The sequence below is a fragment of the Silene latifolia genome, chromosome 3 (genome assembly GCF_048544455.1).
Source record: "Silene latifolia isolate original U9 population chromosome 3, ASM4854445v1, whole genome shotgun sequence".
NCBI lineage: Eukaryota > Viridiplantae > Streptophyta > Magnoliopsida > Caryophyllales > Caryophyllaceae > Silene > Silene latifolia.
In genome coordinates, this window is record NC_133528.1 from 63,164,013 (window position 1) to 63,191,418 (window position 27,406).

Genomic DNA, 27,406 nt, shown 5'->3' on the forward strand with positions numbered 1-27,406 from the left:
CTTTCAGTTTATTAAAAATATATACGGAGTGTTTTTTGGTGGATTGTAAAAAATTATATTGATGAGAAATAAACACGGCATCATACAAACATTTTGTAGCCACAATACAAGGCAACAACATACTCACATGAGCACCCTATATACGGAATATTAGCTTGAAGGTAATTATTTGAATATAAAACAGTCCGTGAAATTCACGGGTTTTAAGCTAGTTAGTCCTTAAACTGGACTACTGGAGTACTGAACCTACTCCACACTATTTAACTCGGGATTCTAAGCCTTGATAATAAGAGTTTTGGCCTTTCTCTTAAGTGTAGGATCATGTCATTGGTTTCCAAAGTTAGATTTTGTAGTCTATATATAGTAAGATGTATGTGCAATATTGTTAATATATGTACAAAATATTATTGTTAATGCATTTTTTCCGTCGTCTTTGAGTGTGTAATTGTATATTTAGCATAACTCTTTATATTCTTCGTTCACCATTATCTTCACCGCCTATGTCTACCCCATATTATGCCTTCACCATGGACAATAACCATCTGCACCTTTTTGGCATATCGGATGTGGAATATAGGCAGTTAGAATAAGAGGTTGTTAGAATAACCGACTTAACTACCTATATATATACCCATATCATGTATTCTGTTAATAACAACTTAATAGGTATAATCTTTCATTCATCTCTCTTAATCTCTCTCTCTCTCTTCCGTCTTCTCTTACAACTAACTATTATTCATCATGATCTAGATTGATCATAGTTCATATGGTATCAGTGGTTTAGATCCAATTAATCGCTTCCTCACAAATTATCAAACATATTCATTGTTAAATCTTTGAATTTTTCTCATAAATTTCTTCTATTCATATCAAAAACACACAATCATGTCGCAACCTGATACAAATTCTCAATCAACTACTCAAGATTCTTTGTATTCTCCTCTCGATGATCCGTTTTTCCTATCTCCAGCTGATCAACCTGGGTTGAAGTTGTCAGAAACTCTGTTTGATGGTTCCAATTTTCGTCAATGGTAGCGAGACATAATCGAGGCGCTTCTTTCCAAGAACAAAATTGGTTTTATTTCTGGAGAATGCTCTCTTCCTGACAAATCTGATAAAAGGTATAATGCTTGGATTCGTTGTGATATACTTGTTTCTCGTTGGATAAAGAATTCTATGATTAAAAGCTTGCAAGATAATTTTCAGTATGCTCAGTCATCTAAGCATCTTTGGTCTGAATTGGTTGAGCGATTTGGTCAGTTAAATGTGCTAGAATTATATGAGTTAAAGAAAGAACTTGTAAATATTAAACAAGAAAACGCTTCTTTGTTGGACTATTATGGTAAAATCAAGGGACTATGGGAGAACATAGACCACATGGATCCTGTGCCTCAATGTAGTTGTGGGGTTATGGCTAAATGTACTTGCAATATGCTCAAACGGTTGGTGGAAAGGGAAACCCAATCAAAATTAATTCAGTTGTTGATGGGATTACATGGTGGTTATGAACAAGTTCAATCATCTTTGTTGTCTATGGAACCCCTTCCTCCCATAAACCGAGCTTTAGGAATTTTGCAAAAGATTGAAAGGCAAAAATCCATTAATGATAATAATAATTCTGCTGTTCTTGAGAGTGTTGCTTATGTGCTAAGAAAAGATTTGGTAATCATAAACCTACCGAGGACAATACTAAAGGCAAGCGTTCTAAGGACAATTCTGATCAACCTAATGTTCTTGGTCAGTCTGGTATTGTTGGAATATGTGTCCTCCGACAATAATGCGATCACGACTGTTGATCATGATGATCACATGTTTAAGTCTCATTATAAAGAATACAATTGGGAAGTAATATTTTTACTGTCAACTGGTCCATACATATCGGTAATGATTGGCTGACTAGAGTTTGACATTACTGTCGTGCGACGGTGGTGATCAATTGATCCCCTAGGTCATACCTATAGGGCAACACTCTTAATTGATCATTTAATTGATCGTATAACGTTACGAGTCAATTAAATTATTTAAAATTGACGGACGATCTTGGAAGTAATATTTACGTGTCTCATTGAAATTTGATTAAAATGAGATACGATCTGAGTAATCGAATTGTATCATTACTCAGATGAAATTATTGTTTAAGGAAACAATTAAATTTGAATGAATTATTATAAATACAAATTGTTGTGATTTATAATAGGTAAAATATTTTGGTACAAGTAATTATGAATTACTAAGTCGATTTTTGTATATGACGTATTTTTATTAATACGTTGATTTTTAATATGTTAAAAATACATAACAATTTTATGTGACATGTGACATGTGTCATATTGACAAATTGACAAAAATAAAATGGATTCCATTTTATGAAAGTGCCGAAATTAAGAGGAGGATTAAGGATAATATTGTGTTTATAATGTGAGTGGTAAACATAATGATTACCTACTTAACTAGCCATGCAACCCTAATGCTCATTGTGAAGAACAACTCAAGCATGCATTGGCTCCCTCCCATGCCCCCTTCCACCCGGTTTTTTGAGATGAAAAACCACTTTGGTTTTTCACCTTATTTTACCTAATATACACTAAAAATATAGTTAGTGTATTATTCATTCTTCATTCATCTAAAAATAAGAATTTTAGAGAGATAAAAAGCTTCCTTCTTCCTCCTCCCATAAACCGAAATATTAAAGAGTTTTATAATATTTTGGGTCAATTTTATGATAAATTAATATTGTACTAGTATTCATAATATTAATTTTAATTAAGAGTGTGCTTTGGGTATTAAGCTTTGGGAGAGATCCTACACTTGGATCTTAGTTCTTCCACTAAGGAAAGCACAAGAATAAGAGAGAAAGGTGATCTCTCTTGTGCCCATATAAACCGAATTTCCAATGTAAGAATGAATGTTTCTTCTTTATTTTGTTAACAAGTTTGCATGCATAAGATCACCATTAATTTTATGAGTAAATTAACAAAAACATATATGAATATGTTAGTATATAGATCTACTTTTCCTTCAATCGGTATCATGAGCCATGGTTGTTTGCATGCAAATCGGTTAAAAGTTTTTCCGAGTTATAAAGATTAACATATAAAACTTGTATAATTTGTGTTATTATGATATATCACGAAATTAAAATTTATGCATGTTAAAATTTCTGGTCCTACAATGTTTTTAGGATATTTTGGTTATTTTATGGATTTTTATTGTTCATATTACATAATAATGACATTAAAAATATGATTTTATGAATAAAATGTCATTTTCGGACTAAAAATAGCTATACTTGGAATTTTCCAGTGATTTTTGGATATGTTGTCACATATATTATTTTGAGATGACCTATAAATTTTCATAATTTTTGGACTTCTTATGCTCGAAAAATGGATTTTTCATTATTAAAATCGATTTTAGGTGAAAAATAGGTTAATATGAGATAAATTTTGAATCTGGTCATAGAAATTTAGTATGTGTCACATGCAATTTTACAAGATGTGTGTAAAATAATAGGCTATATTGAAGTCTTTTTGCATGATTTATGGATTTTTGAAGAAAAATGGCATGAATAGTGACTTAATTAGTGAAATATTAATAAAACATACTCCATGAGTAAGGAAAAACGTCCAATGTTGCATTTTATTATCTTTTTCAGATCTAAAATTGAAAAGTTGGTGAATATAATTTTTCTCATGTTTTTATGATTATTTAGTTAAAACCGATAAACCGCAACATTGTTTTTCCGGATAAATTTCGAAATTTTTAACCTAAGTTTTTGAACATTATGAGTGTCATGGTATTTTTCCAGAATGTTCATGAGTTTAAATTTCAAATTTCAAATTTATTTGAAATTTTGTGATTTATTTGAAGTTTATAGCTTATTTTTATAATTTTAAGTCCATTAATGAACAAATTTTAGAAATATGAGTTAATTATGGTCAAATAATTAGTGAAGACTAAATTTTGAGTCCTAAGAGGTTAGGTTAATTAACTTATGCATAAATATGAATTTATGTAATTTTGTGATTATAAATGTTGAAATCACGCAAATCCGTAAAAACCGAGTAATATACGATATTGGCTACTTAAAGGCGATTTAGCATAAAATTGGGCATGTTCATACATATTATAATGCTGCATTTTCTTTATGATTGTCATAATTTTATTTTATGTAATTTTATTTTATGTAATTTTACTTAGTATGGCCTTAGTTTTTAATTGGTATTACCCGAAATGTATGGGAATATCGATTCGGTTGTAATTTATTGTGATCTCGTATCACCGTTTTGTAATTTAATAGATTTATTTTATTTTATTTACAAATGTATAATAGGAAATTATGTAATTTGCTATGTAATTTAATTTATCTTGGAGTTCCCCAAGACGGATTTCTTCAAGATGGCGATACATAAAAACGGTGTTACTTCGAGATGCGTGCCACAACCGAAGTTCTAGGGACCAATGGAGTTGGTTTTCGAATATGGAATAGTTAAATAGTTTTTCTATTTTAGGAAGGCCATACTAGGATTTATTTTATGTTTGCATTTTATTTATATGTCGCATGCATCGCTAAATCGCCATAACTAAAACATGCATCTTCTTTCATCGAGTTTATCGACCGTGTCAATTAGAATTATCGTAGTTCACCGTTTTAGTTCACTTAAAACGTGATAGATAATAAATTGACATGACCTCTCGCTAAAACAATTAATTGAGACATAGCCTTACCAAATAGTAGAAACATGAAAACCTATTTCGCGAGGGAGTGCACTCGGCCCTACCGGGGTACAAACCTTGCTACGTAGGGGAAGTGGGTGATGAATGTTTATCCACCGAGTTCATGTTAATGAGGGTTTCATCGGCCATACCGTGCCCAAGTTGATGTGGATTTGGATCATGGACACATTTATTCGAAATTTGGATTGAGCTCAACGGAAGTATTCGTGACCGTAGTTGCATGTGTTCCGGGCTATAGATAATTATTAGAGAAATTTTATCGACTAAGAGTTCTAAAAGTAGAATCGATTAAAACGTTAATCCACCGAGTTATATTGATAAGGGTTTCATCGGCCATACCGTGCCTAAGTCGATATGAATTTGGGTCTTGGAATCATTTATCTAGTTGGGTAGAGGTCACTAGAAAAATGCATAAAACTTGTTTAAATTATAAATTTTTACGAGTATTATTATTAAAACGACATTTGTTTTACTCCTTCTATTTTGTTTTGTAGACCACTTCTTTTTCTCATAACAAATGGCAACACCAACCCCTAACGCCACGCCTCTCGCTAATTCATCATGGCTCCGATCCTTCATGGATCGATGTAAACTTGAAAAGAATGGGTCAAATTTCTCCGATTGGGATGCCCAACTCAAATTAGCCGCCCAAGGTGACGACAAGCTTCGTTACCTTACCGAGGCCTCTCCACCCGAACCTACTACTAGGTCGACCGCCGCCACTAGGGAAGCATATGAGGCTTACCAAAAGGAGTCCGCCGCAATGAAAAACGTCTTGATATTTGCAATGGAGGCGGATCTCCAAAGGAGAGCCTTTAAAATGGGTAACGCTAATGAGATTTACTCCAAGCTTGTGACAATGTTTTCACAAACTCCGCGGATCGTCCAATATGAGGCGGCCGCGGCATTCTTTGATCTCGACTTCAAAGAGGGCCAAAAGGTTAGCCCTCATGTGCTCAAACTTATGGAGCTTGTCGAGACCTTGAAAATTCAAAAGGTTGAAATCCCCAAAGAACTCATTGTAGATAGGATTCTACACTCCTTGTCCAAAATCAAAGCGTATGTTCAATTCCGGGTGAATTTTAACATGCAAGATAGGGATGTGTCTCTTGAAGAATTGCACAAGTTACTTGTGCAAGCCGAGAGGGACAAGGAGTTAAATGTGAACCCACCAAAAGATGTGCTTAACATAAGCACTAAGAGTAAGGGGAAGTTCAAGAAGAATGGGAGGAAGGGTAAGAAGCAAGCTCCCACTTTCACCAAAGCTAAGGCTAATGATGCTAGCACTTCAAAAATCAAGAAGGGTGCTCTTGATAAATGTCATTATTGTAATGGTATGGGACATTGGAAAAGAAATTGTTCCAAATACCTTGGTGATATTAAGGCTGGAAAGATTACTCCAGTAGGTAAATGACTCTACCTTCTTTTATGTTTCTAATTCAACTATGGTATTGTGATACAAAGTTGTGATAATGTATCTCCCTTTTTATTGTAAATAGGGCATCCACCAAGTAAAGACAAGGGAAAGGAAAAGCAAGCATGAGAAACCATCAAAAAACTAGGAATAGCTGTAACACCCCCATACTCCAAGTGCCTTACCAGGACCACTCAGGTATAAGGATACTACCATCTCGGTTGCCCGAGGTAATGAATATCATAAGACAATAAAGAAACGTACTTTAAAAGTAATTATAGTTTAAGTGATTACATGTTCAAACCAAAACTGATAAAAAGAAATACAAGATCTCAAAACTATCTACTATCAAAAAACTATAAAGCGTCAGACACAGCGGAAGACTTCTAAACTGCAACGTGGTGACTCATCCCAGCTATCCCATACGCATCGTCTCATACCTGCTCGATAACTGCTCACCAACCCCGAATGGATCACCACAGTTTTTTAAAACATTTAAACGGGGTCAGTACTAATCACACAATTTATATGATCCAACAACACAACAAACAACATAGCTCAAACAGTCACACACACAATCACACCCACTCCAATCAATCTCCGTCACCGACTGTCCACTGGACCAGCCCTGCCAGTGGGGGACCGCAGCCGTTCCCACCTAAGCCCCGCTCATCATACCGAGCGATAACCCTGTCCCATTAATGTGCACATCCCCTCCCGTGGCGGGTTCCACGGAGGGCGAAACTAGGGCGTGAAGCCACTCCCGCAAGTGACTCCACTCAGCCGAGAACGCATCTCGAGAACCAGAGACAAACAATCACATCCATCAACAACAATCAATCAACAACCGTCTGAATCAATCAACAATATACAATCACAACCGTCTGAATCAATCAACAATTTACAATCACAACCGTCTGAATCAATCAACAATCACTAACTACAGCACAATCACCACACATTATGTAATTAATACTGAGTAGGGAAACCCTACCTGGAAAGCAGCACAAACATCAGACGATCTAGCAACTGTCTCAAAACCTTTCCTCTACGAACCCTTCTCCTATACACATAATCATACAATTATCACCTAATCAACATAACCCTCCCAAAACCCCCAAATCTACCCAATTAGGGTTTTAAACAAACTCAAAGAAACAGTATAAAATTGGTATGTAGATCTTACCCTTGACGCAAGGAACACTATGATGCAAAGAACAAGATGATCCGACACTCCTAGCCTTGGGGATTTGCCAACAACGCGACGAGAGAGAACTACGTAACTCCTTTTTCTTTTGAAGGGTTTAGAAAGGTTAAAAGTGATTGAATAAACTGACGGAAACCTTTTATATCAAACTCGCGTTATTAGCAAAACCCGTCAAATCATTCCCCGTAAACCGGCTACTCGATCGAGTAACTGACATACTCGATCGAGTGCCCCCCTACTCGATCGAGTATCTAAGTTACTCGATCGAGTACCCAACAGGTCAGAAACTATTTTAAACTGCAACCCACCCTTACTCGACAGAGTAAGGCCTACTCGATAGAGTACCCCGAGACTCATAAATACGTAGTATTACAATAGCTTTCATGGAGCTTTGCTTTTTATTGTCTTATTTTATTCATGTTTTGAATTTTAGAACCTTTAAGTTTCCGTGTTCGACATGGAAAGGTATTTTGGATAATTGGTTGTATTTTGGATAATGGTGGCTTGGTTTGCAACCCAAGTCACCCGTTTTATCACTTCATCCTTTGTTCTAAAATTCGTATTTAAATGCTTGCTCTTAGAAACATATGATTATTCACTTAAAGTGATCTAATAGACAACTATAATGACGGGATTCATTATATGTCCACATGCTTAAGGCTTGTGTATGATCATTTATAAAGTGATTTTGAGTCTATGAACTTTCTTAAAGGAATGTCAATCACCAAGTACACTTACGAAATCTAATACTATTAGTCAACCTATGAGATAGTTCTCCTTATACTTCAAAAATCATTATTTGTATCTCATATGCTATCTTTGAATCTCTAGTGTATTTATTCTAAAGATAGAGTGGGAGAAAAATGAGGACACAACTCACACCAAGATAAGATTGTGTAAATGAGATCTACGCAAGAGAGGATGATTTGAATAAAGGTATATCTATTTATATAGTATACCCAATAGATGAGATCTATGGTCTCAAGTAAGTTCTATATGACTAAAGAGACCAAGTGAAGTAATCATAAGAGTATGTTCTCAAGATAACTACACGAGGAGACCAAAAGAAAGTTTTGGAACAAAATGACTAATGTAAAGTCTTAACAAGAGTTTTGACTAAGTTTATGAAAATTTTGACCAATAGTTTCAACCTTGAGATTTACTTAAGAGCCTAAATGAATCAAAATAACATACTAGTTATAAACGAGTTGCAAGGATTGATATACCGATATCTTCAATAGCCAAGTTTTAACCACGCAGATGTCATTACTTAACCTCATTATGAAAATGAATTGGTTAAACCTCCTTCTGAAAAGGATATTTCGAAGGACGTACCCTAGATATTATTTATATTTCAATAATGACATTGCTACACATCATTATGACATGTGTGAGTTAGAGATTAAAATCTCTTTTAATAAGGTTAAGATAAAGACCACTTCAAAATAAGTATTTTGAATGGATATGATGGGAACATATATGGTTTTATCTTAATAACTTGACAATGCAATTTATATTCCAATTCTTGAAATGTTTCAATTAAGAAGTAAATTTCGAAACATGTGAAATCCAGTGGGAGTTAGAAATTATCATGTGAAGACATGGAATTTAGTGGGAGTAATCATCTGATAAACGTTTAAACTCATCACTCATTGAAGAATGACGAGATGTTGGATAAGTATTGAGAAATACACATCGAATCAACAAGAAACATAGGTTATTCATCTAAATGAAATGGAATTGCCATTAGCAGTCATGGTCGTTCCTTGAACCTAAATATAGTTGATGACATGATTAAAAGTTACTAATGTTTCCGCCATTAGAATAATCATGCACACGTCCAATTATGAATCGTATGCATAAGAGCATGATGAATCATTGGTAAGCCATGGAAGAAACGTCATGAATTCTCGAGAAGAATTCGATGAGCAATTTCGATGTTTGACAGAATGCTCTGTTATGTGACAAGAGGTTGCACATATTAATGAAAATCCGAGCACATGTAAGGATTTATGAGAATCCTAAACCTTTCAAGCTAGAAAGAGAAATAAGAAGTTTTGGAAAGATACTTAGTTGAACAAGAAGATGCTCAAAACTAATCTTTCCTAATATGCTAGGACTTGTGAGAAGTGCTAGACTAATCATCTTGACAATTGTTGCAAGATTCTACAAAACATATACCTAGTGCATTGTGTGTGGATGGAGTACTTGATCAGTACAAGTTATATCATTCACCACAAATTCATTCGTTATGTGATAATCGATAAGGAAGTTCTTTCAAGATAAAGAACCAAAACCAAGGTCGGGAACCTTGATGTGTACTTGGTAAGGTTCATGCTATGAGAGAGAACATGAATGTAAAGGAAAATGCAAGTATAAGAAGTTTGAACACATGGACACATGGCATGTTAAACTTCTATTGCAATCAATAAGTGTTTACACTTACGATATGCATCACAAGGTTGTAATATGGTATTGACTACCCGAGTGTGATGTCGACATTTGTCGTTTGAGTTATTATTAACTCACTTTATACTTTGTTACATCCAACGGGTTGTAAAGACAATTGAACCCCGCTTAAGTGAACAACGGATTAGCATTGTATTTGCCCATAGTTACTTACATGAGGTGACGTCTTGAAGTGACTAGAGTGTGATGCGATTGATGGCAAGTTTAAGTGCCATAGAGTCATATGAGAATGACTAGTCGATCACATAGGCAGACTGATAGGAACATTTTGTCGGGCCTTATGACCGCTTATAGAGTTCTGGCAAATTTATATAGTCTGGTCGTGGCAAGAGCTGCTATAGTATTCAAATGAGTCGATTCTTTTGACTAAAGACTATTCGCCTAAGATGGCACAGTTTCAGATTAACTTTGATTTGTGTTACTACGACCTTCGTAAATGGGGTCAAATGAGCATATTTTGGGTTATGATGGCTGTGGCTAGTTGAAGGGAATGAGTGCGATAGGAATTTTCCACCCCTAGTCAGGGTTATAACAATATCTCAGGGCCACTCGAGGAGTAATGAACTGGAAATGCGTGGCCACGCTCGGAATGTATCCATGGTGGATAAATCCGGTCAATCAGTTATTCTCCAGATCGAGGAAACCACTCTCGATATGATCACTTGCAAGTACGACCTGAAGGACACCTTGCATTGAGTGGGAGATAGTAATAGGACAAGAGAATTGGTGACGCACACTTGTCGAGGACAAGTGGGAGATTGTTGGAATATGTGTCCTCCGACAATAATGCGATCACGACTGTTGATCATGATGATCACATGTTTAAGTCTCATTATAAAGAATACAATTGGGAAGTAATATTTTTACTGTCAACTGGTCCACACATATCGGTAATGATTGGTTGACTAGAGTTTGACATTCTCGTCGTGCGACGGTGGTGATCAATTGATCCCCTAGGTCATACCTATAGGGCAACACTCTTAATTGATCATTTAATTGATCGTATAACGTTACGAGTCAATTAAATTATTTAAAATTAACGGACGATCTTGGAAGTAATATTTACGTGTCTCATTGAAATTTGATTAAAATGAGATATAAATTTGAGTAATCGAATTGTATCATTACTCAGATGAAATTATTGTTTAAGGAAACAATTAAATTTGAATGAATTATTATAAATACAAATTGTTGTGATTTATAATTGGTAAAATATTTTGGTACAAGTAATTATGAATTACTAAGTCGATTTTTGTATATGACGTATTTTTATTAATACGTTGATTTTTAATATGTTAAAAATACATAACAATTTTATGTGACATGTGACATGTGTCATATTGACAAATTGACAAAAATAAAATGGATTCCATTTTATGAAAGTGCCGAAATTAAGAGGAGGATTAAGGATAATATTGTGTTTATAATGTGAGTGGTAAACATAATGATTACCTACTTAACTAGCCATGCAACCCTAATGCTCATTGTGAAGAACAACTCAAGCATGCATTGGCTCCCTCCCATGCCCCCTTCCACCCGGTTTTTTGAGATGAAAAACCACTTTGGTTTTTCACCTTATTTTACCTAATATACACTAAAAATATAGTTAGTGTATTATTCATTCTTCATTCATCTAAAAATAAGAATTTTAGAGAGATAAAAAGCTTCCTTCTTCCTCCTCCCATAAACCGAAATATTAAAGAGTTTTATAATATTTTGGGTCAATTTTATGATAAATTAATATTGTACTAGTATTCATAATATTAATTTTAATTAAGAGTGTGCTTTGGGTATTAAGCTTTGGGAGAGATCCTACACTTGGATCTTAGTTCTTCCACTAAGGAAAGCACAAGAACAAGAGAGAAAGGTGATCTCTCTTGCGCCCATATAAACCGAATTTCCAATGTAAGAATGAATGTTTCTTCTTTATTTTGTTAACAAGTTTGCATGCATAAGATCACCATTAATTTTATGAGTAAATTAACAAAAACATATATGAATATGTTAGTATATAGATCTACTTTTCCTTCAGGTATACCCTGTGCTTAGTGTGGTAAATCAAATCATAAGACTGAAGATTGTTTCCAACTTCAAACTTGCTTATTTTGTGAGATTAAGGGACACATTATTGAACATTGCTACAAATTCAAGGCTTGGAAAGCTAAGAAAGCTAAGAAGGCTACCAATTTTGCTGGAACAGTTAACCCAGAAACTCACAAACCTGCCCATACTGCAGCAGCTTGTCCTAACCAGGATGCTGAGTATGCACCTGTTTATGGTCCTATTTCTCAGAATGGGGGTCTTTTTTATCCCACATCTTTTGGCTACAATCAACCTGGAGTGTCATTACCAGATAATCAGAAGGCTTCAACATGTGCTGATGTTTCTCAGGCTTCTCAGGTTTCACCTGGTCTCGTCCAAGGCATTGTGGATTCTGTAATGAGTAAGGTTTTTCAAGCTTTATCTGACAAGGCTTCTTCTTCTCAATCTTGTGAACCCAATTCTCAGACTTTTAGCCATTTTGCAGGTATTTCTCCTCCTTGTTCTATTGTTAATTATGGTTATTCATTTTACAAGGATTGGGTGATTGACACTGGAGCTTCTGACCACATAACTTCAGACGCCTCCATTTTACATGATGTTATTAATTTGCCACAACCATTGTTTGTAGCTTTACCTGATGGCACTTTAAAACCAGTTTATAGAACTGGGACAGTATACTTAACCAAACATATTGTTCTCTATGATGTTCTGCTTATCCCTGATTTTAAGCCTAATCTCTTATCTGTTGGCAAGTTAATTTCCAGATCTCAACTAATTGTTACCTTCTCAAACAATACTTGTTTGTTTCAGGACTCTTCAAGTAACACTACTATTGCAATTGGTAAAAAAACTGGAGATTTATACACACTTAGGATTTCTGTTATTTCAAAACCTTGTAATACATCTAGCTTATGTTCATCTGATGCTGCTCAGCAAATAAATGTTGCTCTTTTTCATTCTAGGCTTGGACATTCATCTGTTGAGAAACTGAAGCATGTAAATCCTGTTATGCTGCAAGGTGTTAATAAAATGTTTTGTGAAACTTGTGTGTTGGCTAAGCATCATTCCTTACCTTTTCATAGAAGTCTTTCACCAGGGGCGGAATCAGGGCTAGGCTACTAGGGCTATAGTCCGAGTAGTTTCTGAGAAAAGAAAAAATATATAAAATTTGAAGTAGTAGAGAATCAGTGGTAACATAGCAGTTTGGTGGTTTTCTATTGTGTTTTCTCACAATCCACCCAGGTTCAAATCTCCATAGTGAAGTTATTTTGCACACAACTACTTCCATATAATTTTGTTTGTATTTTTGTTTCTTTCACTTGTTGACAACTATTTATTCTTTTTTTTTTTTTTTTTTGTTTTCCATCAATATCAGACATTTTACGGCAACAAGTGAATTATCGTATGAAAAATATTATTACATAGTTTCTCCATTATAAAAATTGTACGGAGCATATAATTATCAAAATAGTAATTCTTGTATAAGACAGTCTCACACTATAAGACGGTTCCAAGACAACTCAAAAATGGACCGTCTTACGGTGTAACACCGTCTTATTCTAGAATTTAATTATGTTTTCAAAATAACTTGTACTTATTATTAACTGTTTATATTTGGCTCAAAGACTACAAAACTAATACGTAAAATGTACTCTTGTATGTATGATAAATATCCATAAAACCTTTTCATAAGTATCGATTTACCAAGTCTATATCGTACATTCGTATTCTTGTATTACAAAACTCAAGAAATTAAAATAGCATTTTGTATATTTTAAAGTTTAGCCCTAGGTAGATTGAATTCCTGGTTCCGCCCCTGTCTTTCACATGCTAAAAAATGCTTTGATCTTGTTCATATGGACTTATGGGGGCCATATAAACAGCCTGATAGGACTGGTGCTCACTCTTTCTTAACTGTACTTGATGATTATTCAAGGAGTACCTGGACTTTTTTACTTCAGCAAAAGACTCAAGTTCCTAGTCTAATTATTAGTTTTATAAATCTGGTAGAAACACAATTTAATGCTAGAATCAAAGTAATAAGATAAGACAATGGAACTGAATTCTTTTAATCACAGTGTCATGACTATTTTGCTTCTAAGGGTATTATTCACCAAAGGAGCATTGTTGGTAGACCTCAACAAAATGGTAGGGTAGAAATGAAGCATAGACACCTATTAGAGACAGCTAGAGCTCTTAGGTTTCATGCCCAACTACCAATTAAATTTTGGGGGGACTACTTACTTACTGCTACATATTTAATTAACAAGTTACCATCTTCTGTTCTGAATTGGCAAACACCTCATGAGCTCTTATTTCACAGTAAACCAGTTTATGATGAGTTAAGAGTTTTTAGGACTCTATGTTATGCTACTAGACCTGTTACTGTCAGGGATAAATTCTTGCCCAAAGCAAGAAAGTGCATCTTCATTGGATATCCTCCTGCTAAAAAAGGATACAGACTCTGATTTAGAGACACAAGATGTTTTTATCAATAGAGATGTAGTGTTTTATGAACATTATTTTCCTTCTAAAACTGATAATATTCAACAATTCTCTGCTAATTTCCTTTCTGATCTCGACATTATCAAGGATTCACCCTCAACTCTTTCACATAATACTACAGATTCTACTAATAATATAGTTTGTACCGCTAAATATAACTCTATTCCTTAAGCTACACCTAGTAACCCTCTATCTAGCACTGGAGATATTTGTGTACAGTCTGTATCTTCTCCAGGTTCACCTGATATCAGGAGATCCAGCAGGAAAAGACAGACATCCCTCATACTATCTGGGTATCATTGTCCTCCCATTTCTTCAGCTTTGCATTCTGCTGTCATTCAGCAGCTTGATAATTTTAATTCCAGCTATATTTCATCCTTATATAATGCCATCAAAGAAGTTGAACCTAGCTATTACACTCAAGATAGTAAAGATTCAAGATGGATTGCTGCAATGGAACAAGAATTGTTGGCTCTTGAGAAGAATAATACTTGGGTGTTAACTGATCTACCTAAGGATAAGAGGGCTATAGGTAGTAAGTAGGTGTATAAGATTAAACACAAAGCTGATAGAACTGTGGAGAGGTTCAAGGCAAGGCTTGTGGCTAAAGGGTTCAATCAAATAAAAGATAAAGATTACAAGCATACATTCTCTCCTGTTGCAAAATTCACTACTATCAGGACTTTACTAGCAGTTGCAGCTATAAGGAAGTGGCCTCTTTTTCAGTTAGATGTTAACAATGCATTTCTCCATGGCTATCTTGATGAAGAGGTGTACATGAAGCCTCCCATGGGCTATACTAAGGCTAGAGAAGGTCAAGTTTGTAGGCTCCTACGATCCTTGTATGGCCTGAAACAGGCATCAAGGCAATGGAACCAAGAGCTGACCAAATTTCTGATCCAACTTGGTTATGTGCAGTCTAAACAGGACTACTCCCTTTTCACACAACAAGATCCTTTGGCTCATAAGTTGGCTTTGGTTTTAGTTTATGTTGATGATATTCTCCTTACTGGTGATGATTTAGGGGCTTTACAATCTTTAAAAGTAGCCTTGCATTCTAAGTTCACCATTAAGGACTTGAGTGAAATGAGGTTTTTCTTAGGCTTGGAGATTGGGAGAAATTAAACTGGCATAATGTTGAATCAGAGGAAATATGTTCTGGACATCATTAAAGATGCAGGGTTTGAGGATTGCAAAGCTGCATCATTCCCTATGCAAAAGGGTTTAAAGCTTGCTGTTGACCAAGGTGATCCACTTCCTGATCCTGAAGTCTACAGAAGGCTTGTGGGCAGGCTCCTCTACCTCAGTTTAACTAGATCTGACATAGCTTACAGTGTACAACATCTGAGCCAGTTTCTCAGTCAACCAAGGGAGCCTCATTATCAAGCTGCACAACATCTTTAATATCTAAAGGGGACAGTAAATGCTGGACTATTTTATCCCTCTACAGCATCTCTGAGTTTACAAGCCTACAGTGATGCTGATTGGGGCTCCTGTGCATCAAGCTGCAGGTCGTTAAGTGGCTATTGCATTTTCCTTGGAAATTCTCTCGTTTCTTGGAAGACCAAGAAGCAGGTGACAGTCAGCAAGAGTTCTGCAGAAGCAGAGTATCGTAGCATGTCCTACACTACAAGTGAGTTGGTCTGGTTGGCAGGTTTACTCAAGGATCTCAGAGTAGAAATCAAGCTGCTAATCCCTTTGTATTGTGACAATAAAGCCGCACAACACATTGCATTGAATCCCGTTTTCCATGAAAGGACCAAACACTTGAATATCGATTGCCACTTTGTTCGGGACAAACAACTAGAAGGTTTTCTTTACACTCAGCATGTCAGAAGTGGTCTACAATTGGCTGGCTTGATGACTAAAGCTCTTGGAAAGCAGAAGCATCATTTCTTTGTTGCCAAATTAAGCCTTAAATTGTACCAAGATGTTCCATCTTGAGGGGGGATGTGGAATATATCATGTATTCTGTTAATAACAACTTAATAATATAATCTTTTATTCATCTCTCTTAATCTCTCTCTCTCTCTTCCGTCTTCTCTTACAACTAACTACTATTCATCATGATCTAGATTGATCATAGTTCATGTCGGAAGTTGACATTGTTTTTATCAAGTTTTTGATTTTAAAGTAATTAATTTTTGGACGGAGTATTAGATTTGTCGGTCAGTCGATATTGGTCATATTATATAGTCACTCGAGTCCTTATCTTTTTTATGTTATTTTTTCGTTTGTTAATTTTGCAGCTCAGATCAAGTGTTCAAGTTGTAAAAGGAAGGCATATAGGAAGGTGAAGGTGACGGCTGGCTGGACTGATTACCCATCGTCATAACTAGCCTTATAACTCTTTACTTAATGTGACAATTCATTTAGCATAGTATATGTAAATGTGAGGGTATGACAAATTGACAACCACAAAGTTTCTGCTGCTTGATTCCATCATAAAGAAAGATTTTTGAAGGCTAAACAAGGGTAATGATGTATTTCTTTAAGAAAAATCTTCTGTAAATTTTTAAGATTTTTGAAGGCTAAACAAGGGTAATAATGTATTGCTTTAAAAAAATCATCTGTAAATCTTTAGTTCACAGAAGTACAAATTTTTACTTTTCCACTCATATTGGCAGGTGTACATTAAAGAAGGATAAATTAATATGAGAAGATGAGGCATATGATGGATTATTCCCATGAAATAACCCTATTGTAAACTCCCGTTTGCATATGATATCATACATTCAAACTGATGTAGTTTGTAAGAGTACTATTTTAAAAGATTTTTATTAATTTGCATATGTTTTTCACAAATATTTGTGAAAGATTGTTTTACAAAAATTTATCGTATATATGAATTTATTTGATGAGACTACGTAACATAATATAAATCTTTACAAATACCTCCTTTCTCCCAATCATTTATAACTTCACATTATAAATTTATTTTTTTCTAAAATCCTTTTTATATATTCCCGTGCAACTGCACGGGTTCTAAGCTAGTTACAGTTGAATTAACAAAAGTACAAAAAGTAATCACCAAACCTTGGTCTTGAACGCTGACATCACGACTCAGATTGAGACTTTGAACGCAGATCCTGACCCGTAATCACCAACTTTAAAGTCTCGAACGCTTCTCCATTCACAGTAACTAGTTCGGACATTTGGCTTTGGGCATTGAAATAATATTGATTGTTGATTATGAGTCTAGGATTGCATTTCATGATCACCATTTTGTGAATTGTAATTTTCACATTTTGAACTGACTATACAATAGAGTAATATTATAGTCTATTTTTCGAATTGTGAACTGCAAATTTTGGCTATCATGGATTCGAAATCCTGTTTCCACCATGACAAGTGATTACACCCGCTCACAAATATTCAACCCTCGAGTTGCATACAACAATTGTATAAAACGTTACATATGAATTAGCTGCTCGTCTAGAAGGATTCAACAATACAATCTCACACAATAAACTGTACCCTGTACAGCTGGTCCCAAATTTACAATCCACAAAATAGGCAATTCAAGTAGACATAGCAGTTATCAATATAAGTCGATATCAGATACAGAGTAATAGACACAAATCCAATGAAGGGGAATTGACAACTAATGACGACCCATGGACTGCTCTCCAGGTGGAATCATGACCACGACTTGCTGAGTAGTGAAACCTGGGTGTGGCAACCTACGACGAATCTCTCGGCCTTCTTGGCAAAGAGAACACGGATGACAGAACACATGGGTAGCAAAATCACAAGCCATTTCACACTGCTCCCTTTGTACATCATCCTCCACAAAGCTTCCACCGCACCCACAGTGCCGTGTAAGAGCTTCGCAACTTCCCTGTTCGTAAATTTCCAAAATGACAACAGTCAGTCACAATACTTTGTTTCTCAACATAACAAGATGATGTCACTATTTGAATCAAAGCCTCAAAGGTAAAAGGACAGTTGAGAACAAGAAGTTGAAGTTACCAGACCACAAAAAAAAAAAAAAAAAAAAAAAAAAGGTTCCAAAAATTAGGAATACAATTTTGAACCAAAAATTAGGGAATTAAGGGCCTTAATTCTGTCAAAGGAATCTAGGAGTGGGACAAAGCCACATAACACCACCCCAAGCCAAAAGCTCCCCAAATGTAAATGCTCATATAGAAGAAGCGCTCACATGAGAATTTTACTATCAGACAATAAGAAATGAGCAACTTGCCTCAAGGTTGAAACTCCGACGAATTGCAGTACGGGTTGAATATGAAAACCACGGGGCCAAACAGTTCCATCCAAAGAAAGAATTTCCAATTAGGTATAGGGCAGTGTATGTCATGCAATGACTGGTAAAGCTCCCAGAGGTTGATCCAAGTCTCTCAGCATTAGTTCCATAGAGCACGCATGGAGCGACACTTCCAAGAAGACCTGATTACTATCATTGTTAGAAAAGAGATGGTGCAAAGAATAATACTAGCATGAAAATCAACCAATAAACAAACTAACAAAGAATTAACACGACAATTTTGTGACACTCCTAATCCTACACAAGAAATCCAAGGGCTGATCTGGTGTCAAATTATGGAAGCCAAGCCGTTTTTAGCTTAGGAACAAGGATGATCCAATGCACTTTCAATCACAGAGAATTCATTGATTTCAAAGGTTTTCCTGATAATTATTGGATTTATTTAAACCAACACATCCCACAATGAATTAATTAATTTGAATCTAATTAACATACTTATTAACAAAGACTACATAAATCCCCAAATGAAACAAAATCATAAACCAATTACTTTAATTAAATAATTTGAAGGAAGTGAGTTTAATAAAGATAGAAAGAGAAGAAGAAAAAAAAAGACTGACAAACTTCAAGATCGCTGCTGAAGAAGGCATCCTGATGGCCAAGACAGGAAAAGAAACCGGAACTCCAAGGGGTCCGACCCATGATAGGCTGACCCACCACAAGACCATCAGCAGTCCAACCATAGGTTTGGGGCTCCGTCATTGGAGGAACAGGATGTTGTTTAGAAGGCGGCGACGGTGGAGCGGAGAATTGAGCTCCCTGTTTTTGGTTTGATTCGGGTTCATGTGTTTGGGTGTTGTCGGTGGGTAAAAGGGGGCTTGATTCTTCTTCTTCTTCTGCAGGGTGGTGGTTGTTGGCCATTGTTGTTGTTGAATTGGCAATCTGGGTTTTGTTTTAAAGAGTTGAAAGGGAAGATGAGAATTATTTATGAGAGAGAGATAATGATGAAGTAGCGACGCGTAATGAAGACTCTTCACGAGGAAACTTAGGGGGAGGTAGTCTATCTTCTCTCAGACGACGTGCGATCAAGTTCGAACAAGTTGAATGGACTAAGTCAAGCTGGTTATTGTACGTTGACAAATAGCAGGGATATTAAGTTTTAAATTTTTAATTAGCTATTACACGGGTAATAGCTATCCCAAGAATATCTTCTCGCAAAATAGAACGTAATTCCACAAGTGGATAATTGACAACATTAATGTCGAGAGATGAAATAACGCCTCGATTTGCTAGCCAATCCGCCGCTTTGTTTGCTTCTCTATAAGTGTGATCTATTTTAATTTTTCAACTGCTATCAGATATAAGAGCTTTGCACTTGTTGACCAATGCTCGAAGGTTGTTACTCTAGTTGCTCTTCGGTCACAAGCTGTATGCATGGTAAATTATCCATATGCTCTAGAATCTTATCGAAATGTAGTAGCTTAGCTCTTTCCAAACCCGTCACCAAAGCTAAAAGCTCGGCCCTCATAGAAGAGCAATATCCACTCGAAAAGAAGTAAGCATCTATAAAGTTACCAGTCTCATCTCTGAAAATACCTCCACTTTCCGCCGGACCTGGATTACCTTTAGAGGCTCCGTCAGTATTCAATAAAACCCACCCATGTGGTGGTGGATGCCAGCGAATAAAAACTTCCCTCTTTCCCATACCTGGTGACGGGATAAATAAAGAAAACCGATCGAAGGCATATTTGGACGATGCAAATTGGCGAAATAAGAATTTGCATGGGTCTATAGGGTTATCCTCGTCATGTCCAAATACAATATTGTTTTGCCACCGCCATAACCACCAATAAGTAATAGCAAATTTCATCGATCAATCATCCGACGCGAAATCAATGCTATTGCTTGCATTATGTAACAGCCATTCCGAGAAGGATGTATTATAAAAATAATTGTGGGAGGTCAAGTTGCTTACTTGGCTCCAAATGTTTCGAGAAACTGGGCACAAGCGAAGGAGATGGTCCGATGTTTCCTCTTCACTATGACACCGTAGGAAGGTAGAGTCCTCCCCCATTCCGCGACGAACGCGATTAACATTGTGCATAAGACGGCCATGTGTTGCCAACCATAAGAACATTCTAATTCGCTGTTGTAACACCCCCATCTACCAAGGAACCTTAATAAGACCTTCCCTAGCAGATACGGGCATTACCATCTCGATTGCCCGAGGAATAGTATATCACAACGTCAATAAAAGAACTATTGAAGTTTAAATGAAGCTTTAACTCAACAAAACTGATGAACAAAACAAATATGGTGAGACTACTCCACGCCAAGACTCGGTGAAAGTGTAGATACCTCATTTCTGCACCTCCCGCAAGCCATCCAGTGATGATTGGGCCGCATGTTTGGTACGCGGAACCCCCATAAAAATTGGTGGCGACTCCAAAAATGCAAACGCTTGTTCCCAAGCGACCCCCGTGGGCCCATTGTCCATAGAAAGACACGTCCTTCCAACGCACCCAGATAGGCTTCATATATCAACACCTGCTAAGACTGACTGCTCACCATAATGGATCACCGCAGACACATAACAAGAAAGAAACACAGAAAAAACCACACAAGGTCAGTAACTGAGGAACAACATACAAAACATAGTACAACACAAGCACAAGCCTTAAACTCCAATAATTCACCAATCACCTGACAAACCCGAAGGTATAGTCCTGCCAGATTACCAGTCGCAACCAGTAATCCACACCGCCAGTGGGAACCGCAGCCTTACCACTTAAGCCCCGCTCAAAACCATAGAGCGAATAACCCAATGATCATTAATGTGCACATCCCCCTTGTGACGGGAACCACAAGGGGCGGAACAAGGGCGTGAAGCCATTCTCGAAGATGACTCCACTCTGCCAGGGACGCACCCCGCACATAAACACAATAATACTACTACACAATCAGAAAACCACGCACTATTCCTAACAACCAATCAACAGTACTGAGTAGGAAAACCTACCTTTAGTAATCAGCAACCACATCGCATACATCCATATGAAAGCAAGGCAACCTCCATCAACACCTATCACAACCAGTAGGAAACTCTTATTACTAACAACCATAACCACCACAAAACCTAAGGATGATGACGATGACTTACCTATGCTTGGCATTCCGGTGACACGACTGCGACCCGACTCAAGCCTCCGTCCCCATGGTATTTCCAAGTGTGAGGGATCTCAAAAGGTTAAAATATGGTGAGGGAGAAGATGTGTCGTCGATTAGATTTTGGGAGAAATAAAAATGAAAACTGATTTGGGTTTACGACTTCACGATTTATATCTTAACGCTAAACCCGCCATACTCGATCGAGTGGACTGTAATACCCGCCCTTTTAGGGACCCTTTGACCATCGTTGACTGACCTTGGGAGCGGGAATAGCCTTAGAGTTAAGTGCCGAGGTCATCTGAGTTGAGTTGAAAGGGTGGTACTCGATAGAGTAGAGGCCACTCGATCGAGTAGCTAGGTTGCTCGATCGAGTAGGGGGTTACTCGATCGAGTATGTTGGGTACTCGATCGAGTGCCTGGTTTTCAGCGGGGGTTTTATATCGCGTTTTGTTAAATCCGCAAATCACTTTCGCCACTTTCCTCTTATCCTTCAGCCGCCTCTTTCCCTTCCCTTTCACCTCAAAACCTCCATGGATGTCTCTTGAAGATTCTTATGCCTTAGGAGGGCGTCCCTTGAGTCGGGTAGCGGTCTTTTGGCTTGTCTCTCCTTGTTAGGTATGTCATAATCATCATCCGTGCCTTTGTTTCCATAGTTAGGGTTTTGCTTGTAGTAATAGATATTTACATGATGGTAATAGGCTTTGCTTGTGCGCTGGATGCTGTGTTTGTCGGCATGGATTGGTTGCGGATGCGTAAAGGTAGGTTCGCCTACTCAGTTGCTGTAGATCGTCTAGTGTGTCGGTCGTTGTGATAGTATTGTGGTTGCTTGACATAGTAATTGTATTGTGTTGTGGTTGTGGTTGTGATCGTTGTGATGGTTCTCGAGATGAGTTCTCGGCTGAGTGGGGTCGCTTGCGGGAGTGACTTCACGCCCTAGTTTCGCCTTCTGTGGAACCCGCCACAGAAGGGATGTGCACATTAATGAGCAGGGTTATCGCTCGTACGATGAGCGGGGCTTAGGTGGGAACGGCTGCGGTCCCCCTGGCGGCAGGATCGGTCCGGTGGACGATCGATGTGAGTTTGTTTGGATTGTTGAGGTTGCAGTTGGGACTGGTGTCATTGTTTGTGTTGTCGTTTGTGGTTGTCTTGTCTTGTCTCAGTACTGACCTTGGTGTTATTGTTTGTTATGTGTCTGCCGTGATCCCTTATGGTGAGCAGTCGGTCTTAGCAGGTGTTGATGTCGATGATAGCTGGAGTCCGGGCAGGGATGAGTCTTCACGAGATATGATGGTCATAGCGTGTAGTCTTTGAGTTGTACCTTGTATTGTATTTTGGTTTGAATCACTTGTAATAAAGTTTAATAGTTCTTTTATTGACGTTTGATAATTACTTACCTCGGGCAACCGAGATGGTAATGCCCTTATATGCTAAGGAAGGCCTAGTTAAGGCTCCTCTGAATATCGGGGTGTTACAAAGTGGTATCAGAGCGACGATTTTGGAACCTGTAACAAATGAACATAATGAACGTAGAGAGTCTAATAAAATGAACCTGGTGTATGTGTAATGGGAGCCCCGGCTGATGCTAGATTTTGGGTGAGTAGGCGCCCTCATTTCAAAATCTTGGCCCCATGACACTTAAGCCAGTCACACGGGATGGGAATGTGGAGTCCGTGTCTCAATGTGTACTAGGAATGTTAATTGTGCCGGAGCTACCTCCGGTTAAGTTTTGTTAGAATTAGTAGCGGTGTGATAGTAATGTTTGGATTGAATATGGTAATTGTCGATGAAGTTATGAGTTCTTTGAATGATTAGTGAGCTTATATGATAGCTATGTGATGCGCGACGAAATTTCTCGTCATGGAAATGCGTGAAAGTGTGAAAGCAAATGTGTAATATGAATAGTGAACACGTGCGTAGTTGCCATAGAATTTATGATGACGGGAGTTGTACGTGAGGTTATAGATCCTACCGCGATGACTATAATGATAATTATAGTGTAGATGGGTAATGACCCGCATCAAGTATGTGATAATGTGTATATGCTTCGCTATTTAGTTGGAATTTTCCGCTGCGTAATATTTGATTTAAGTAAGATAACTTGTTTACGACAGATTGTGAAACATAGTAGATTAATTTGTTTTGAAAAGTACGCATTTATGTAATACGTGAAAGAATGAACTCATATTAATTTAAATGTTTCAATTTAGTAGTAATATACATAAAGTAAGCTTAAATGTAGTATGATGGTGTGATTATGTTTACGGAAAGTCGGTAGCAGGTAAACCGAGTAGGGTAAAGGTTGTAGTGTACGTGGGATAAGCTTCATTTGTTTGGCAATATGGTAGACTTTGTTAATAATGGTTATACGTGAATGAATTTGATAATGAGTGCCGAATTCCGAACTTAGTTGGAATCGACACGCGGTGTTGTTTTTGCAGGAACCTTCAAGTTACTTCGTACTTTTGATCGAGCACTTAGCCATACTTGACCGAGTGCGAGTGCGTACTAGACCGAGTAGACCTCACTCGATCTAGTTAGGAGGCTATAATGTCGGAATGTGGGAAAATTCCCGCAGTTACTCGATGATTTAGCTCCTACTCGATCGAGTAGGGTGGTACTCGATCGAGTACCCCAGGCACTCGATCGAGTAGGTTACTGTGCAGTAATTCCTACGGGTTTTCTTAAAACCCTTTACCTTCCTATTTCTTTTTCTTATTCTTCCATATTTCGGCACAACCATCCTATATCACTCTTAAATCCCTTAATCTCTCCCAAATTCTCTCTTTCTCTTGGGTTAGTAGTGATTCTTGGGGTCGATTTTCCTTGTTTAATTCGTTTCTTTGCTCTACTAATCAATCAAGGTAAGTTATTCTTCTCAATTTATGTGATATGTTACTTTGAATGTGTTAGAATGTGGAGGTAATCTGAAATTTTCGATTCACATGATGTAATAGTTGCTTTAGATAGTTGAAACATGATTCACATGCCTCTTGTCCATGTTTGTTGGTGATTAATTGCTGTAGATTAGATTAGAAAAGTTGCAAAGATGAAATCGAAATTTCTAGGGTTACAAATTTGAAATTGATTTTTGATTGTTCTACATTGATTAGGTGATGGAATTAAGCATTATACATTGTTTATATCATGTGGAAAGGTGAATTCTGATGATTACCACCTTAGAAAGTCGCCTTAAAACTCCGTCTTAAGAGTGCCTTATGGGAAATTCGTGACTTAGAATTGGAAAATTGATGTGGTAATTGACAATATAAGTATAAGTTGAACTTCAATACGATAATAGAAACAATGATTGATGAATACATGCCACAATTTTCACAGCTGTAAAGACCGTCTGAAAATTTTGATTGAGTTGTTTTACATAATAGTGAAGAGTGATATTGATTTGTCATAAATTATTCTTTCTCTTGCATTAGTGACATGTAGTTGCAATGTAAATGGAACAACCTTTAGAAGCATGCTAGGATATTCAAATTGCTGAGTATATGTGTCCACATGCCAAACTTTCGTAATTATGGTTTATAAGTGGCTACAAACTGAGATCATATGATAAAAATTGAGGAAACTATTGATGAAATATGAATACCTAGCGAAACATCTAAGCTTAATGACATGAACTATGAGCCTCGAGTATGGAATTGGTTAACGAGTTAGTGAAGTTGCCAATTATATAAAACTCGAATTGTATGAAGTGTATGCCTACATGTTTGATACAAATTGCTTGAACTTGTATGTCAAAAATTGGAAACTGTTGATAAACATGTGCACTTATCTTAATATTCAAGTTTAATAACATGAGTTATGTGCTTCACATGTCAAAATTGTTGGGAAATTGTGTGCTTAGCTGGATATGTGAATTCAAGTTACATGAAATAAGTGTTTGGATGTTTATACAAGTTGTTTGGATTTATGCCTAAAACAGATGCCGAGACTAAACCTTGGAACCCGTCAGAGTAAACGGGGAAGGGTTGATCCACTTGAGAGGGGGGAGGCTAGTAGACCGGTAGTACCCGCAGTCTCTGAGTACCCTTCTGTTGTCTTTGTTGACTTTAAGCAAAGAGAGCGTTTTGTAGCTTTACAAAAACGCAAGATGAGACCCACAAAGTGTATAGACACCGGTGTGCTAGAGGAGTTGGAAATAGAGACGGATGTCCGTCATATATTCGAGACCTTGGGTTTTATTGGTTTGTCGGGTGAGGAAGCACACTTACCCTTTTCTTACCCTAGAATTCATGAGTTCCTTTAACTATGACCCAGCGGGTCGATCGTTGAGTTTAGACCGATGAATACCGGTTTTTGTTGACCATGGATTTGTTTGCCTCTCACCTTGGGTTGGCCAAGCCTCCCAAGGACTCCATTACCGACATTCGGTGAGTGCGGCGTTTGCCGCCTAATGCCTGCCTCGATCGGGAAGCAAGCTCCCACCGCGAGCAATATCTTTGATTAATGACGTTCAAAGACATCACCTTGAGAATCTTTCTCCGTTCTCTCTCGAACCTTCTCTATGACCGAAAAGATATCAGTAAGTTGAATAACCATGAGGTTTTACTTTTGATGTCGTACCTCAATCCGGAGCGGGCCAAGAAAGTGGTCTTTAATGCTCCTTCCATAGTTTGTCTTTGCTCTTGCCTTGATGGCTTCCTCTACTTCTCGGTGCACTGAGTGTGGTGCCATTGCCACTCGGCTAGGTGAAAAGCTAACCTCCTTTGAGGCTTCTTCGGCGACGTGCCTCTAGCTACCCCCGTGCCTACCATGGATCGTGAGTACTATCTCGACTGAAATGGTTGAGAACCTTGGTCGACGGTAGCCTAGCGTGGAGGGTGCTTGGCATGAGTTGGATGAAGATTCCAGCTCCGAGCACCTCCCGACCCCACGAGCCCTTGGAGCCGGCGGTGGTGGGTGTGGATGTGGACGATGAGGAGGAGGAGGAGGAGGATGAGGACATACCCCGCCACCGCAGACCTATCTCATTGATGGCACGATCCTCCGGGAGATGCCGGAGCCGACGAAGGGCGAGAATGCGGAAGTTCAGAGGGTGGAGAGACCCAGAGTGGTGAGGGGACCCCGTCGAGTGAGGGAGAGGGCCCCGGAGGCTAGGCCACAGCCAGTAGCACCACCGCAGCAGCAGCAGCCCTCCCCGTACTACCCTTACCTCGACACCCCGGAGACGCGATCCAGTTACCTAGCGGAGAGAGTGTCATCTACCTTGACACTCCGGAACATGCATGAGATGGCGTACACTCAGGGGATAGGGACCGAGGGACCGCATCCAGTCTGGTGGAGTGGCGTTGGGAATTACTCGGGGGTTTTCCATTCCTACGGAGTGGAACAGTCGACATGGGGAGCACCTCAGTCCTTTCCTTATGGAGGCTTGACGCCTTGGTACGTGGGCCGGGAGCGGGAGCGGGGGGTGATGCGGGAGTAGGTTCATCCGGAGGTGGTGGTGGTGATGATGAGGTGATGTTCGGAAAGAAGCGGCAGGAGTGATACTCCTTGTTTTTATCTTCGTTCGTGATTGTTGATAGTAGTTGATGTTAGATGGTGGTATTGTTGTTAGACCTTGGTAGTTGTTTCCTTTTGTTTTGAGACTTAGTTGGATCTGTATGATTGGCCATAAGGCCGA

The 27,406-nt window shown here is 37.8% G+C and overlaps 2 protein-coding genes across 2 annotated transcripts; one reads left to right on the forward strand and one right to left on the reverse strand.

Annotated features, from left to right (window-relative positions):
- The first annotated feature begins 885 nt into the window (after positions 1-885).
- On the forward strand, positions 886-15,500 carry LOC141649150 (uncharacterized). The gene is made up of 6 exons (XM_074457846.1): positions 886-1,031; positions 1,122-1,662; positions 11,877-12,888; positions 14,263-14,513; positions 14,595-14,914; positions 15,056-15,500. The coding sequence occupies exons 1-6, from the start codon at positions 886-888 to the stop codon at positions 15,498-15,500; spliced, it is 2,715 nt and encodes a 904-aa protein (XP_074313947.1).
- A 2,247-nt stretch (positions 15,501-17,747) lies between these two features.
- Positions 17,748-19,738, reverse strand: LOC141647684 (cell number regulator 8). Its single transcript, XM_074455974.1, has 3 exons — positions 19,221-19,738; positions 18,580-18,782; positions 17,748-18,216 (listed from the first exon to the last, which is right to left on the reverse strand). The coding sequence occupies exons 1-3, from the start codon at positions 19,519-19,521 to the stop codon at positions 17,980-17,982; spliced, it is 741 nt and encodes a 246-aa protein (XP_074312075.1). The 5' UTR covers positions 19,522-19,738; the 3' UTR covers positions 17,748-17,979.
- Between the last annotated feature and the right edge of the window lie 7,668 nt (positions 19,739-27,406).

Excerpts from the sequence above, each read along its gene's own strand:
- LOC141649150 (XM_074457846.1), top strand. The coding sequence starts at position 886 with ATGTCGCAACCTGATACAAATTCTCAATCAACTACTCAAGATTCTTTG. Across the intron at positions 1,032-1,121 it reads GGTTCCAATTTTCGTCAATG|GTATAATGCTTGGATTCGTT; the intron begins GTAGCGAGACAT and ends ATCTGATAAAAG. Across the intron at positions 14,915-15,055 it reads AAGAGGGCTATAGGTAGTAA|GACTTTACTAGCAGTTGCAG; the intron begins GTAGGTGTATAA and ends CACTACTATCAG.
- LOC141647684 (XM_074455974.1), bottom strand. The coding sequence starts at position 19,521 with ATGGCCAACAACCACCACCCTGCAGAAGAAGAAGAAGAATCAAGCCCC. Across the intron at positions 18,783-19,220 it reads CAGCAGCGATCTTGAAGTTT|GTCTTCTTGGAAGTGTCGCT; the intron begins GTCAGTCTTTTT and ends GATAGTAATCAG. Across the intron at positions 18,217-18,579 it reads GTCGGAGTTTCAACCTTGAG|GGAAGTTGCGAAGCTCTTAC; the intron begins GCAAGTTGCTCA and ends ATTTACGAACAG.